This window comes from Magnolia sinica, chromosome 9 (genome assembly GCF_029962835.1).
Source record: "Magnolia sinica isolate HGM2019 chromosome 9, MsV1, whole genome shotgun sequence".
NCBI lineage: Eukaryota > Viridiplantae > Streptophyta > Magnoliopsida > Magnoliales > Magnoliaceae > Magnolia > Magnolia sinica.
The window spans coordinates 89,561,418-89,575,859 of NC_080581.1; the positions used below are offsets into that span (position 1 = coordinate 89,561,418).

Genomic DNA, 14,442 nt, shown 5'->3' on the forward strand with positions numbered 1-14,442 from the left:
CATTCTTGGATATAAGCCCAAAAATGAAGATGCTCCAGAGCCCAATAGATCACACAGTAGGAAATGGTGGAATTGAACGCACACCAATAAAATCTTCCTCACGTCCATAGAAGTTATATTTGTGTTTTCCCTTTGAATCCACAGGAAATAGTAGATCTATGTTACTTTACGTACAGGTTGGATGAAAAATAAACATCATGGTAGGTTTCAGAGAGGTTTCAATCGTGGACGTCAATATCTTCACTATTTCGTGTCCACTTGAGATTTGGACTTAGTTCATGTTTGGGCTCATGGACTAAAATGGTCTGATAAAACTGACGGTCGTAATGGATATAACATATACATGGCCCTGGCCACTCATAGCATTGTTGTGGGAATCATTCTTTATTTTAGAGAAAAAAACAAGAAGAGTCCGAAACAACAGTCATAGTTCGGATGGGATTAATCATCCCATCCAGAAAGTTTTTGGGACATCCTGATTGGGATTAGAACGACCCTGATCATTGAACTGTGGCCCCACTTGTGCATCTGGGCTGTTCACATTTTGATCATTGGGATCTTATATCCATTCACCAGGTGGGCCGCACATTTGCATCCTATCAATCCATCAGCCATTCATTTTATTTTATTTATTTATTTTTTTATTATGGCTTTTGGCTATTCAATAACTTTAATCTAATCATCCAACGTGTCTATGTGGACCTTTACTCCCCAAAGTGATCATAAGGTGCACCCTTTCAATTTTTCCATCACTCAAAAAAATCAGGATGATTGAGACTGAGATGGATGTGGTTCTCCATACAAACAGCTTGAATGGAGTGGAGTTGAATAGGTGAGACCCTGGGCTCACCCAAGATGGTGCGACTCTTACCGTGGCTCCCACCTTGATGCATGCATATTCTATATTCCTGACATCCTTTTCTCCAAACAATTTTAGGGCATTATCTAAAAAATGAAGTAAATTTAAGTATAGGTAGAGCATACCATAGCAAATAATGGTTATTGAATGCCCTTAACATTAATAACTTAGTGGCGGGCACCTTCATGTTTCTAAAGGGAAGAAACAAATATCAGCTTCATCCTAAACTTTTATTATCCATTAATGGTCAATCGCCACTTTTGCTTATGGTGTAGTCTACTTGATGATTGGATTTGCTTCAATTTTAATGCCCTAGTATTTTTGTGGTTCAATTTCAAATTTGGTCACATGGTTTAAGACCGGCGTGCTAGAATTAAATGTGTGGCTCAATTCAAACCAAACAACTATGATCGCAAACGCCAAGATAAGAAGATATATTGGAATCAATTGTATGTGACCAAGATTGAATAAGATTGGTAGCATATTTAGCCACTTGCACAATATTTAAAATGATTAGACGATTATCAAAAGGTGGGGTTCGTCCTATGAAAAATGGATTGCACCTATGCCTTCAATAAGAAAGGATTTTTCAATATAGATAAAAATAAAAAGGACATTCTTATTTTCACTCGCCAAGAACAACCGTAAAGAGCCTTTCTGAAGGAAGAACTTGCTTGATACTCAAAGCTAAATCTAGTGGATGAGTGTAAGCCCAAATTACAACTATAGTTAACAACTACTTGATTAATGCTACCAATTACTACTATCAATTACACTAAGAAATGTAAACAATTGAGAATGATAATAACAATGCTAAGAAGTATAAAGTAATTAAAAGAAAATTTTGATTTGATTTGGTTTGGTTGCTAGGTATGAGACAAATTTTTTCTACTAACTTCTTTCATTACTTACACCCGGTAACGAAAATCAAAACTCTACCGAACACGGAGGTTATCATAAACTTTCCTTGCAAAAGCAGTCTTTCCTGTTCCTCCCATACCAGTGATCGAAATGACAACACACCGCATATCTCCTGCAATCAGCCTCCCCACCAGTGTCTTTTTTTGTCTTTTTTTCTTTTTTCTTTTTTTTTAAATATATATTTTTTTTTCATTTTTTTTTTAAAGTGACGGATGGAAGAGAGTCAGCGATGTAAAATAGATTAGTTCGGTAGTTCCCCATGTCTCTTCGACATGTACATAAATAGCGACATAGCTGTAAGACTGGTGCTCAACACTCATTTTGTGCTTGAATCAAACATATAAGATACATGAATGACATACGTTGGAACTGCTACCAAGCACAATCGGAAAAAAAAAAAAAAAGTGATGGGGAGCTAAACCTGAACAGCTGGACCCACATATTTGCCAGGGCGTATATAGAGGTCATCTGGTGCTTCGATCGCCTCAAGCCATGCATGATCCTCTTCCCTTTCACATGTTTCAGTTCCCTGTTCTGACTGGAAACTGGAATATGGATAATCACGGTAGTAAGTACAGCGCCTCCCAGCAGTTTCAGCATATGGAGGAGCGAGGACATCAAGCACAGCGCAAGGCGTGATAACGGTGAAGCAATGCAGATTACCTCCGGTCTTGGGGTACAAAACGGATGTTTCACATGGTGCCGTCAGAACAGTGTCCACCTGCAGCTTCGCCAATCTCACAGGGAAAAACTCCGTCTCGCCACTTCTCTGTATGCAGGCAGGTTCTACCCAATCAAATGCTTTCCCGTGCATGGAGCCATATAGTATTTTGCTCAAGACTGTCATCCCAGGATGGTCATGGAGTGGAATAACTGCTGAAGTTGGTAAGCAGAATATACCAATTGTAAAACTATCGCATTTATATATGTTCAAGTATGTTATAGGTTGAGTCCATCGAGCTACCCTTGTTGACTGGTGATTCCTGAAAAGGTTCTGTCCAAAGAAACCATGTCCTCGGTCATCTTGTGAATTATCCTCTTTAAGCCCAACATCGGAGGGACCAATTGTATCCAAAATAGAGCAGAGCTTTCGGATTGCTTGTGGGGAAGCTGCATTTCCCGAAGTCGTAAACGTCTTCTTGCAGAGGTCGTAGAGAGCCTGAACAGAAGTGCCGCCCTTCGGCATGCGAACCTGCGCTGGGGGTTGTACTTCGCCACTCAAGACTTCTGTTCTTCGTCCGACCACTTCGGCTTCCTCAACAATAGAAGCCCTCTTCACCTTCTGTATCTGGCTTTGATTCGAAGGAGTTGAAGCTTCTCCGCGTGGCTGTATATTGTGGATGCCGTACTGTGATCTGTTGGGCAAGATGGGCAAGATGGGCAAGATGATCTCATGGAGCCTACTTTTTATGCCGAAGATCTTCTTTCCAAGATCCTCAATGGCTGGTTTGTCTTTGATGCCACTATTAAAAGTGGATTGGTAACTCATCAATTCAGCACTCGTCTCTCCTCGTTGCTGTGCAATTTTAAAGATGAAGGAGTCGATGACATTCTTAGTGTTGTTTGCTACTTCTATTAGCTGAACACTTTCATTATACCCGCGCATCCCATCCACGTCTTTGAGTAAGGCTTTGAGTTTGTTTCGAAGCGACATAACCCACACATCTACATGGGAAAGGTAAAAATCTTTCTGCCTTAGAAAATAGTTCAGAGTTTCCACGGCGGATTGAACAGCACTCTCAGCCATTCTCTCTCTCTCTCTCCCTTCCTTCAGAAGCCTCTATGTTAAAAACAAGGCCTCCTTCAACAAGTATCTCCCTACAAAAGCAAAGGCGCACTCAGTTATTTCTTCTTCTCGTGAGTGCGGATTGTTGTGTTGAAGGCACAGGAAATTGCAGTGCCGTTGCTTCTCGTTGGTACACATCGTATCTTATGACTCCAGTTCATAAAATAGGCTGAATTTCTCTCTTCATTCAAATAAATTGCTTGCTATACAACACAACTTTTAATGTGTGGAACCTTTCTGGTTCACCGTGACTCTTTTTTTTAATCTACACTGTCCGTCATTTTTTCCACATAATTTTAGAAGATGAGACGAAAAATGAGGTACATCCAAAGCTTAATTGAACCACACAACTGAAAGCAGTGGTGATTGAACAAGTTAAAACCTTTGTAAGATCCATTCGGCATGCTTATTTTCCATCTAACCTGTTTATAAGGTCAAACATGCCCGTCGTTGAAAACTAATCGAGGACACATAAGGCTCTGATCATGTTGATATTTGTCTTTTCCCTTTATCCAGGTCCGTGTTACATTATGACCTACGAAGACGTTAGATGGCAAATAACGGACCGATGAAGGTTTCAACGGTAGTCAATCCGGGCTGCTTTATATGATATGATCTTTTCAAGCTTTGAATGTGCCTTATGCTCTAGAATGACATGTAAAAATTGACGGATGGTACGTACCTAACACATAAATCATGGTGTGCTGAAAGAAGCTCCGTATGTTAAAAGTTAGGTAGGACCCACATGATGGATGGTGGACATCAAAAGTGGAACCCTTGTCATGAACGATGCATATTGAATGTGGGGCCCACATGATGTATGGTCCACATCAAGCTGGGCCCACATAATGAACAATTCACATCAAAGGTTGGCCCCACATGGTGGATGAACTGCATCAGAGTGTGGCCCAGCATGACACCACATCTACATCAAGTGGGCCTCATTTCGGCGCAGAATTTTTTCGCTCTACCGGCATTTTGCTGTCTAGCGATATGATAGGCTTCTCCAGGTCCTTTTTCTCCTTGGGATCCCCAAAATCAAAGATTGTAATTATTTTCTTATATCAATGAAGCGCCTTTTCTTGAAAAAAAAAAAGTGGGCCTCATTTGATGGATGGTCAACATTAAAGGTGGGACCCACATGATGGGCTGACATGATGAACAATTCATATTGAAGGTAGGGCCCCACATAATGAATGGTCCACATTAAGGGGGGCCCACACAATGGGCAGAATGGCCTTCACATGATGGATGACTCGCGTCAAAGTGTGGCCCCACCTAATGGACAGTCCACATCCAAGGTCTCACATGATGGAGGACACATATCCAAAGTAGGCCTATGATGGATGATACGATAGAAGGTGCACCCACACAATGAATGACAGACATCTAAAGTGAGCCCCATATGATGGACAATTCGCTTCGAAGGTAGGGCTCACACTATAAACATGTCAAACTCCACTTGTGGGTGACGGGTAGTGGATATTGAGAAGAAGCCTCACATAAAGGACAATTAGTATTGATGGTGGGCCCCATATGATGTATGACCTACATCAAGGTGGGCCCCTAATGATGAATGGTCTACATACAAGATGGGTCTTGCATTATGGACGACCCACTTTGAAAGTTTGGCTCACACGTTGGGCGGTCCACATCAAAGGTGGGATCCATATGATGGATGATCCACATCCAATATCCGACATAATGGATGGCCCAAATGTCTTAATATATGAAGATCTTATGTGGCCATCCAGTCTTTTGCCATTTGGAGCACAATCTATTTATGGTGAGATCCACCAAAACAACCATCTCAATTGCTGGTATAACGGAGCTTTCATAATATTTAAAAATGACATCAACTACTTATAAAATTAAAAATTAAAAAAAATTGCTCTTATCTAAATGTTATGCCAAATGTACTTATTTCAAATAATAGCTTTTCGTATTTGAAAAAGTGGTTTTACCAAGCAAGTTTATTTTATTTTTTATTTTTTATTTTTAAAAAGAGATTAAATTAGCTCTTATTGATTTAATTAGAGATGCCAATGAGCTTATTAGACTTTGTTCATGTACATATTTTCATATTAGTTACTGCTTCTCCGGCGCAAAGTGCGTAGTAGAGCACATAACAACGGACTTGCTGAGATGGCAAACTTTTATGAGCCTCACACTATGACATATGTGTTATTTCCACATCGTTCATCCATTTTGTAAAATCATTTTAAGGCACAAGCCCAAAAACGAGAAAGTTCCAAACCTCAAGTGGACCACCTCATACAAAGCAATGAGGACAACGATGCCTATTGTTGAAACCTTTCTAAGGCCCACCATGATGTTTATTTTCCATTCAACCTATTCATAATTAGGTCCACTACGATGTCGATTTGCCATCCAACCTCTTCATAAGGTCATAAAGACCTTGATGAAGGGAAACACAAATATCAAATTGATCCAAGACTTCTACAAACCAAAGGAGGTTTTCAGTGGTATGGTAGGTATTCAATCCGGCCCCACGGCTTTGTGGTGTGGTCCACTTGAGCTTTGGATATTTTTAGACCATGCCCTAAATTGAATTGGCAAAACAGATGGCCGGGGTTGATAAAATGCATACACCGCTATGGGTCTCACAAGAGTACTTACACAATGTGCTGTAATGGGTTCCACAAAGTCCTTGCACCACGGTGGGTCCCAGCGGGTCCTTATCTCACCAAAACGATCGGTGACCCCAATGACAGCCAAATAGTTGTTGTCAAAGCTCAAAGTTCTTTGGGCCTTGCCATGATGTGCATGTTTTATCCATGCGGTCCATCCTTTTTTCCTGCTCAGGTTAGTGTATGAACCCAAAAATGATGCAGATCAAAAGCTCAAGTGGACCGCACCATAGGAAAAAGTGGGAATTGAATTCTTATTATTGAAATCTGCCTAGCAGCCCCAAAACTTTTGGATCAAGCTCAAATTTTCATTTCCCTTCATCCAAGGTTATGTGACCTAATCATTAAGTTGGAAGCCAAATAAACCTCACAATATGGCCTAGGAAGTTTTTACCCATCAGAGTTCAATCACTACTGTTTCCTTTCCTTATGGTGTGATCCATCTGACATTTAGATCTACCTCATGTTAAGGAACATGCCCTAAAATAAGTTAACAAAATAGATGAACACCATGGACAAGGCACATTCATCATGCCCTAAAATGAGTTATCAAAATAGATGAACAACATAGATAAAACACGTATATATGCCGTCCTGGTGAGCCACCATGAGCTTTGACATTAGACAGTGGGCTGGTGAGGGGTCACCAGTCAGACTGCATCCAAAACGGATGTCCTAAAATTGGGAGCCAATTAGCATTTACCCGTACCCAAAATGGATGTGCGGCCCATCTTGATATATATATATATATATATATATATATATATATATATATATATATATATATATATATATATATAGTCCATCGGTTTTTCCAGCTCATCGTAGGACGTGATCCCGACCCTTGAGAAGATCCAAATCTTAAGTGGACTGTACTATTAGATGTAGTAATGAATAATCATTAAAAACTTTTTCTAGGAGACAAAACTTTTGGATCAAGTTAATCTTTATATTTTCCCTTCATCCAGATCAAGTTAGATTGCAAATAAACATTACAAAAACCTTGGGATTTTGATGTACATAATTTTTTTTGGATCTCATCCTAAATTGCGCTTGAAAAACAGATGAACGGTGTCGATGTACAAAAATTATCAATGTGGGCCCCAAGGTTAGGGTAACACCCACATTATCCGCTCGGGTAAAATTGAGGAGCGGACTACCTAGCCCCGGGCGCAGATCTCTCTTGGCTTGGGTTTGTGTGGGTCCACGGAGATATCTCTATTTGCTAGAGGCTGTGTACGGTCCATGGACATGTACATGACAAATCCACTTTATCCATGTGTTTTATAAGATAAATAGGATAGGATTCTAAAATTCAGCAGATAAAAAACTGATGTATAGCGGGTCACGGATACTTTCGTGTCTAAGATGGACCAGAGAAGGCCCGACTGGAGGTGGAAGTCATCAAGACCGTGAAAATTTTAAAACAGACATATCTTTCAAACGGAATGAGTTACTTGAAGTATCATATATGATTTTGGGGTAACATGGATGGACGGTGTGGATATACAAATACGTCAAGGTGATTCCATGGTCAGAAATGCATCGTGTTGCGTGAGGCCGGGCCGCACCTAATCAGTTACCATCGGCATAGGACGCGGATTTCCTGCCAAAAGTTCTTGCGCAAGGACGCTGGTGGAGCTACTTCCATGTTTGTGGGAAATCTACCCCGTTCATCCGTTTGGCTAGCAAATTTTAGAACAAGAGAACAAAAATGAGGTGGATCCAAGACTCAAGTGGGCCACATGAGAGGGAAAACTGGGCATATTTGAGGTGGATCCATAAATGAGGTGCCTTTTGCTTTCTCCACTGCCACTACGGTAGATCGCAGGGGAATGCAAGTTCAGCCGGTGTTTCACATAATTTCAAGACATGGCGCAAAAATAACAAATCCACCCCGTCCATACGGAATGGGGTGAAAAATGGAGCCGATACAGAGCTCAAGTTGGCCAAGCGATCAGGAAAGTGTAGGAATTGAACGCCCACCATTGAAATATTCGTCGGGCTGCACGATATTTATGTTAAATCCACTCCGTCCATCTGTTTTCCCAGATCATTTTAGGGATTGGGATTAAAAATCAAGCAGATTCAAAGCTCAAGCGGGTACACGAAAGGAAACATTGCGATTGAGCACCCACTATTGAAACATATTGGGGTATCGTGGGATCCATTTTGAGCCTCAGAGCTGCCTATTTTTTTCTGGGTCCATTCAATAAAATGAGTTGGAAAAATAAATGGACCGGGTGGATTTCTTAAAAAAATTAAGGTGGGTTCCATGTACTGTTAGAGTTAAGTGGCAATGGCAACCAACGTAAGCAAGAGGTTCGGTGGATATTTTATTACAGAGGGCGAGGGTTGCTCGACCGTAGGTGGGACCCACCAAGACGTTTGTGACAAATCCACTCCGTCCGTCCATTTTCCAACCTTATTAGGGCATGGGCCTAAAAAAGAAGCCAATGTAAAGCTCAAGGGTCCGAAACAAGCATGAAACAGTGGAAAATTGAACGCAGGCAGTAGAAACATTCTTGTGCCCACAGAATGTTTGTGATAAATCCACTCTGTCCATCTGTTTTTCCATATCATTTTTTGGCCAAGGGCCTTGAAGTGAGGCTGATACTACACTCCAGTGGGCCACACAACAGGAAAGAATGGGATGGAAATCCCACCGTTGAAAAATCCTAGAGCTATCTGGGCCCACTATGATCGTGGATCTGCCTCATTTTTATGCCTATGCAATAAAATGATCTGGAAAAATAGATGAACGATTGTGGATTTCGGAAAATCATCAAAGCGTCCCACATATGGTCTAGGTTAGGTTAGCACGGCAATTAACGGTCAATTGATGCCCAGTCAGAGGTTTGATGAACATTAAAGAAAGAGAAAAACGTCTTACCTTCTCTGAGGGGCAAAAGACTTCAAATCCAAAGAGGAAATACTGGAAGTCCGGCCGGCAAACAACCCAAGGAGAAGGGTGGGTTTCGAGTATTCGGAAAGAAGGGAGAAATGGAAGACGAAAACGAAGGAAAGATTCCATAGAGAAAGAGAGGGTAATAGATATAAATAAAGGAACGAAACAAAATCTTTAGAATCCATACGCAAGCAGATTAGGTGAGACCCCGGATCCACCAAATTTGTGAGACCCCTGATTGTGGGCCCACTGTGATGTATGTGACTACATCCACGCCATCCACCCGTATTGAAAGCCCGTTTTAGGGCATGAACCTAAAAATGAAGCAGTTCCAAATCCCAGATGGGCCATAGTACGGAAAACAGTGGCGATTGATGATTAAAAACTTCTTGTGAGCCACAGAATCTTTGGATTAGGATGTTATTTGTGTTGTCTCTTCACTTATGTGTTTGAGACCTTATCAACAGGTTGATGGCAAATAAACATTCCGGTGGAATCTATGATGTTTGTGGGGATTCAATCATGACTGCTTCCTCAGGTGTGGTCCATTTAAAATTTTAGTAAGCTTCATTTTTTGGATCATGAATCAGAATTATCTTTCAAAATGATTGGATGGTGTGGATTTAAGACACATACATTACCCTGAGCCCCATATTCAGGTCCGACCCACCTAAGAGGGTCCGGGTCTCACCTATCGCGACGACTCCACTAAGCCTTGCCCCATCGTCAAATGTCATTTCATGCCTGTATTTATTTAAATTTTCGAACTTGTCTTATTACCGTGACTTTTCTAAATGACCATTACCATGACGGTGCCATGTCATTTAAATATGATCTGGGACAATTTTATAGGATTTGGGTGGGCTCAGTCAGCCGATTAGGTGAGATCCGGGATCCACTAGGATGAGTGGTACCCCTAAATGTGGAGCTCACAGTGATGTATATGCCTTCAATTCATACTGTGTAACCATATTCAAAGCTAATTGTAGGGCATCATTCCAAAAATAAAGCAGATCCAAATCTTTTGTGGACCATACCACAGGAAATAGTAGTGATTGAATCCTATTTATTAAAAGCTTCAAGGGGTCAAGGGAATGTTTATTTGCAATTCAAGTTGTTGATAAGGTAACAAAGATATGGATGAATAAACTACACAAATATCAACTTGATCAAAACTTTTATGCCTTCATGGGAAGTTTTTAATGATTAATTACCACTGTTTTCTATATTATGGTCCCTTGAGAATTGGATCTGATTTTGTTTTTGAACATGCCCTAAAATGAGCTTTTAATATTGCTGGACCACATGGATGTATTCACATAAATCACAACGGGCTCTATAGTTCAAGATCCCACACACCTCAGTGGATCCGGGGTCTCACCTAATCAGCTCCATAGGTAAGTATGAAAGCGAATTGGCTGGTGTGTTGACATCACCAACTTCTGTGGGTCCCATCATGAGGTATGAGTTATATCCAAACCGTCTGTCTACTTGGTGAGCTCGTCGCAATGCTTGAGCCAGAAAATAAGATAGATCCAAAAATCAAGTGGACCACACTATAAAAAAGCAAAGGAGGATTGAACGCCTGCAATTAAAACCCTTTTGGGGTCATATAAATTTTGAATCAAAATGATATTTATTTTTTCTCTGCATCCAGGTCTGTGTGACCTTATTAACAGATTGGATGGGAAACAAATGTTTCGGTCACCCTACCAATGTTTTAACAGTGCGAATCATTGTCCCACTGTTATTTGTGGTGTGGTTCACTTTAACCTTATAAATTACTTAATTTTGGAATCAAGATATAAAATGATCTGCCAAATGGATGAACAATGTAAATATGACAAATACATCATTGTGGGCCTAATTACTATGATCTCCTTTGAACCATCTGTACAACCCCGGAGATCAAGGAGACTCAACGCTCATCTTCTCGTGACACCTACCCATACCAGCTAGGTTGCTGGAGAAGTAGATTGACTGATGTGCTGTACACCAGGGACATGGCTGGTGTGAGTATGTGTTGCTCAAAGACTAGGGTTGTAGCTCCTCGAGCTCCTAGTTGTAGGAATGGTCCAAAGGAGATCAAAGTTACATGGGATTCTAAATGATGTATTTATTATATGAACACCATTCATCCATTTTGTGAGATCATTTTAGAGTATGATACCAACAATTATTTATGTCCAATTAAAGCTTAAGTGGACCACACCAAAATAGTAGTAAAGATAATGATTCTCACCTTTAAAATATTTATAGGAACCATCATAGTGTTTATTTTCCATTCAATATGTTTATAATGTCAAACAAAACTGAGTGAAGAGTAAAAACAAATATACATCCATCCAAAACTTATGTGACCCCAAAAGGGTTTCACTGGTGAACGTTCAATTCCCAAAAGGGTTTCAACTTATCTTGGGACTTGAGTAGCCCACTGATAAATGTAGGATTTGGGTCTTGCATAGTCCCTAGGTTTTACTAAGGGATCTTGAACTTGGGCCTGGAAATCTTTCAGCTTATCAAGGCTTCCCTAAGTTCCATATCTTCTTCCTTGATTAAGATATCTACATCGGCCATATTCACGAGATAGTCGTTGTCAACGTCCTTCATGCTATCTTCAAGGCTTCTTATTCTGGCATGAAATTGGCCCCGCTCTATTTATCTTTCGACGTTCCAATTATGAGATTTCTTCGATGGTACAATACGAAACCGACTGAAAGGGAATAATGCACCTCAACAGGTTATCGACCAAATGGATTACTTTCGTGATATCTTACACAATGCTATTTGAATTCTTTTTTACAATTATTTTTATCAGTCGGCTATTTCTTATTCCTTCCAGTGAACTGAATTGGCCCTACCTCTTTGCTATAGTGATAGGCTTCATTTGCATTCTAAGTGGCCAAGAATGATTTATTATCGACCAAAACTAATTTAACTTTATTCTGGTTCTAGAAGATTATAAATTGGTGTAAGGATGATGAAATACATGCAAATGAATGAATCCAGTGTTTACCAAATAGAGCATTATAGCTGAATGAGGTATCGACTACAAAAAATTGGGCTAACACTATTTTAGTCCCGACAATTAAGTCGACTGGCAGAACCCTATGTGTATTTGTAATGTGACTAGCGAAAATACTAACAGTGACCTCTGACGGGGTCAAGTCGGCTACTATCTTCCCCAATTTTAATATCATTCTTAGTAGTAAAATTGACGGCAATCTCATTATCAACCAGAATCTTGGTGACTAGGAAACCTTCAAGACGAGCCGTTATATACAACAGCTGGAGATGTGCCACTCATCTTCTAAGAAACATTCATCACTGAGATAATTAGATAGATTATCATAGTTGTCCTTATCCTTCAGACCAGCCAACCCACTAGGTTGGGCGAGAATGTCCATATCCTGATCATATACCGCAAGCTGCTTTGACCATGTTAACGACCAATTGTTCTTCTGACAGAGGGATTCTCCAGAATGGTCGTGATTGCCCCACTTTCAGTCGAGGTACGCCCATGACCATTGCCGACTCTTTCTCGATGATCGATTTACTTATTTGCCAATGACGTTTCTGAGTTCAAGTCATTGCTTCTAGCACAACTAGGAATTTAGGATGCATAACCCATTTCCAACCTCCTACCTGAGTTGACGGAGGTTTAATCGTCCTTTGATTTGATGATCTGCCCCGGGAGTAGCGATCAAGGAGTGACAAGTCCTTTGCGATCGATGTTGGCTGCTTCCTTCAACCCTTCTTGGGGCTATGTATCGGCCTTGCGTCCTTGATTGAGGAGGGTCTCCTCAACCCAGAATAGTCTTTTTAGTACATCGGTCGCACAATTGTGAGCCTCGACCATCTTGTCAAATTGTGTTCGACTGCCTGGCGGTTGAATGAGGAAGTTAACGTCACCCATACCCTGGTCATTGTGGTGTACCTTCGTGGTTAGTTGGATCAAGATAAACCCTCGATCGTGGTCGAATTGTGAATTTTCAAAACGGGTGAGTAGGCGTGGACAGATATTACATTTGTTGACTGACTCTGATTTGAAAACACCAACTTGACATTAGACTATTCATTTGATTAAGAAAGGCCACCAACCACACCCATTTTATTTTGGGGTCCGCTCCAAGGATCTAGGTGAGATTCCTGGCTGTGAGGCCCATCGTGATGTATGTGACTTATATCAATGCTGTTTATTTGTTTTGAAAATTCATTTTAGGGCATGATCCAAAAAATGAAGTAGACCCAAATCTCTCATGGACCATAATACAGGAAACATTGGTAACTACCATTAAAAACTTTTTGTGAGCCACAAAAGTTTTACTTGTATGGTCTCTTCATCCTCGTCCTTGTGACCTTATCAACAAGTTGGATGACAAATAAACATTCCAGTGGCTCCATAAAGTTTTTAATGGTGGGGATTCAATCACTACCATTTCCTCTGATATGGTCCACCTAAGATTTGGATTTGGTTCATTTTTGAAATCATGCCATAAAATGATCTTTCAAAATGGTTGGACGGTGTGGATGAAAGTAATATAATCCATGAGCCCCACAATTAAGGATCCACCGACCATTCAAACTGCCCCATTCATTACGGTCTGCAGCCTAAGCATTGTTTTTTATTTTAGCCCCGCGTAAAGAAGTAGATGAGTCCTACTCGGCTGATTGATCCAAAACCTTTCATCATAGGGCATAGGTAGATTACCAGGGGACTCAAATTGCCTGGTGCAGTAGATCACCTGTATTGACGCGACACCTAAATTTTAGGAAGAAATATCATCCTCTCATACAGAAGTTTGTATCAGAATGTTATTTGCTCATACGGTAGGTTTGGATGACATATAAACATGATGGTCAGCTTCAAAAAGGTTTCAATGGTGGCCGTTGCTGCTCACCGTTTTGTTGTTATGGCCCACCAGATTTTTGGATTTGCCTGATTTTTAGGATCATGTACTATTATGGTCTTTAAAACAGAAGGACTTAATGGATCTGCCACGACCATCTCTTTGTACGCTGCACAACACCGAGTATAGAGACATCTGTGTCCCCGGATCTAATCTGCCCTCGTAATATATGTAATCCCAAAATTTATTTTTCAGCTTATCTTAATATGTGATCCCAAAATTCAAGCAAATTCAAAACTCAAATGGATTATACCATTGGGAACAAAGGTGAATGACCATCCGAATCTTTTTATGGGCCACAAAAGTTTTGGATCATGTTCATCTTTGTATTTTTCCTCCATTCCTCCATCTAAGTCTGGTTGACTTTATCAATGGTTGGATGGCAAATAAACTTAAAGGTGGGCCTC

General features: G+C 40.5%; 1 protein-coding gene across 1 annotated transcript; it reads right to left on the minus strand.

Annotated features, from left to right (window-relative positions):
* Window positions 1-1,986: 1,986 nt before the first annotated feature.
* LOC131256026 (plant cysteine oxidase 3-like) lies at window positions 1,987-9,246 on the minus strand. The gene is made up of 2 exons (XM_058257023.1): window positions 9,111-9,246; window positions 1,987-3,598 (listed from the first exon to the last, which is right to left on the minus strand). Exon 2 carries the CDS (start codon window positions 3,525-3,527, stop codon window positions 2,196-2,198), a length of 1,332 nt encoding a protein of 443 aa, XP_058113006.1. The 5' UTR covers window positions 3,528-3,598; window positions 9,111-9,246; the 3' UTR covers window positions 1,987-2,195.
* Window positions 9,247-14,442: the final 5,196 nt, after the last annotated feature.

Bases quoted from the DNA above. Each gene is read 5' to 3' on its own strand.
- LOC131256026 (XM_058257023.1), bottom strand. From the start codon at position 3,527: ATGGCTGAGAGTGCTGTTCAATCCGCCGTGGAAACTCTGAACTATTTT.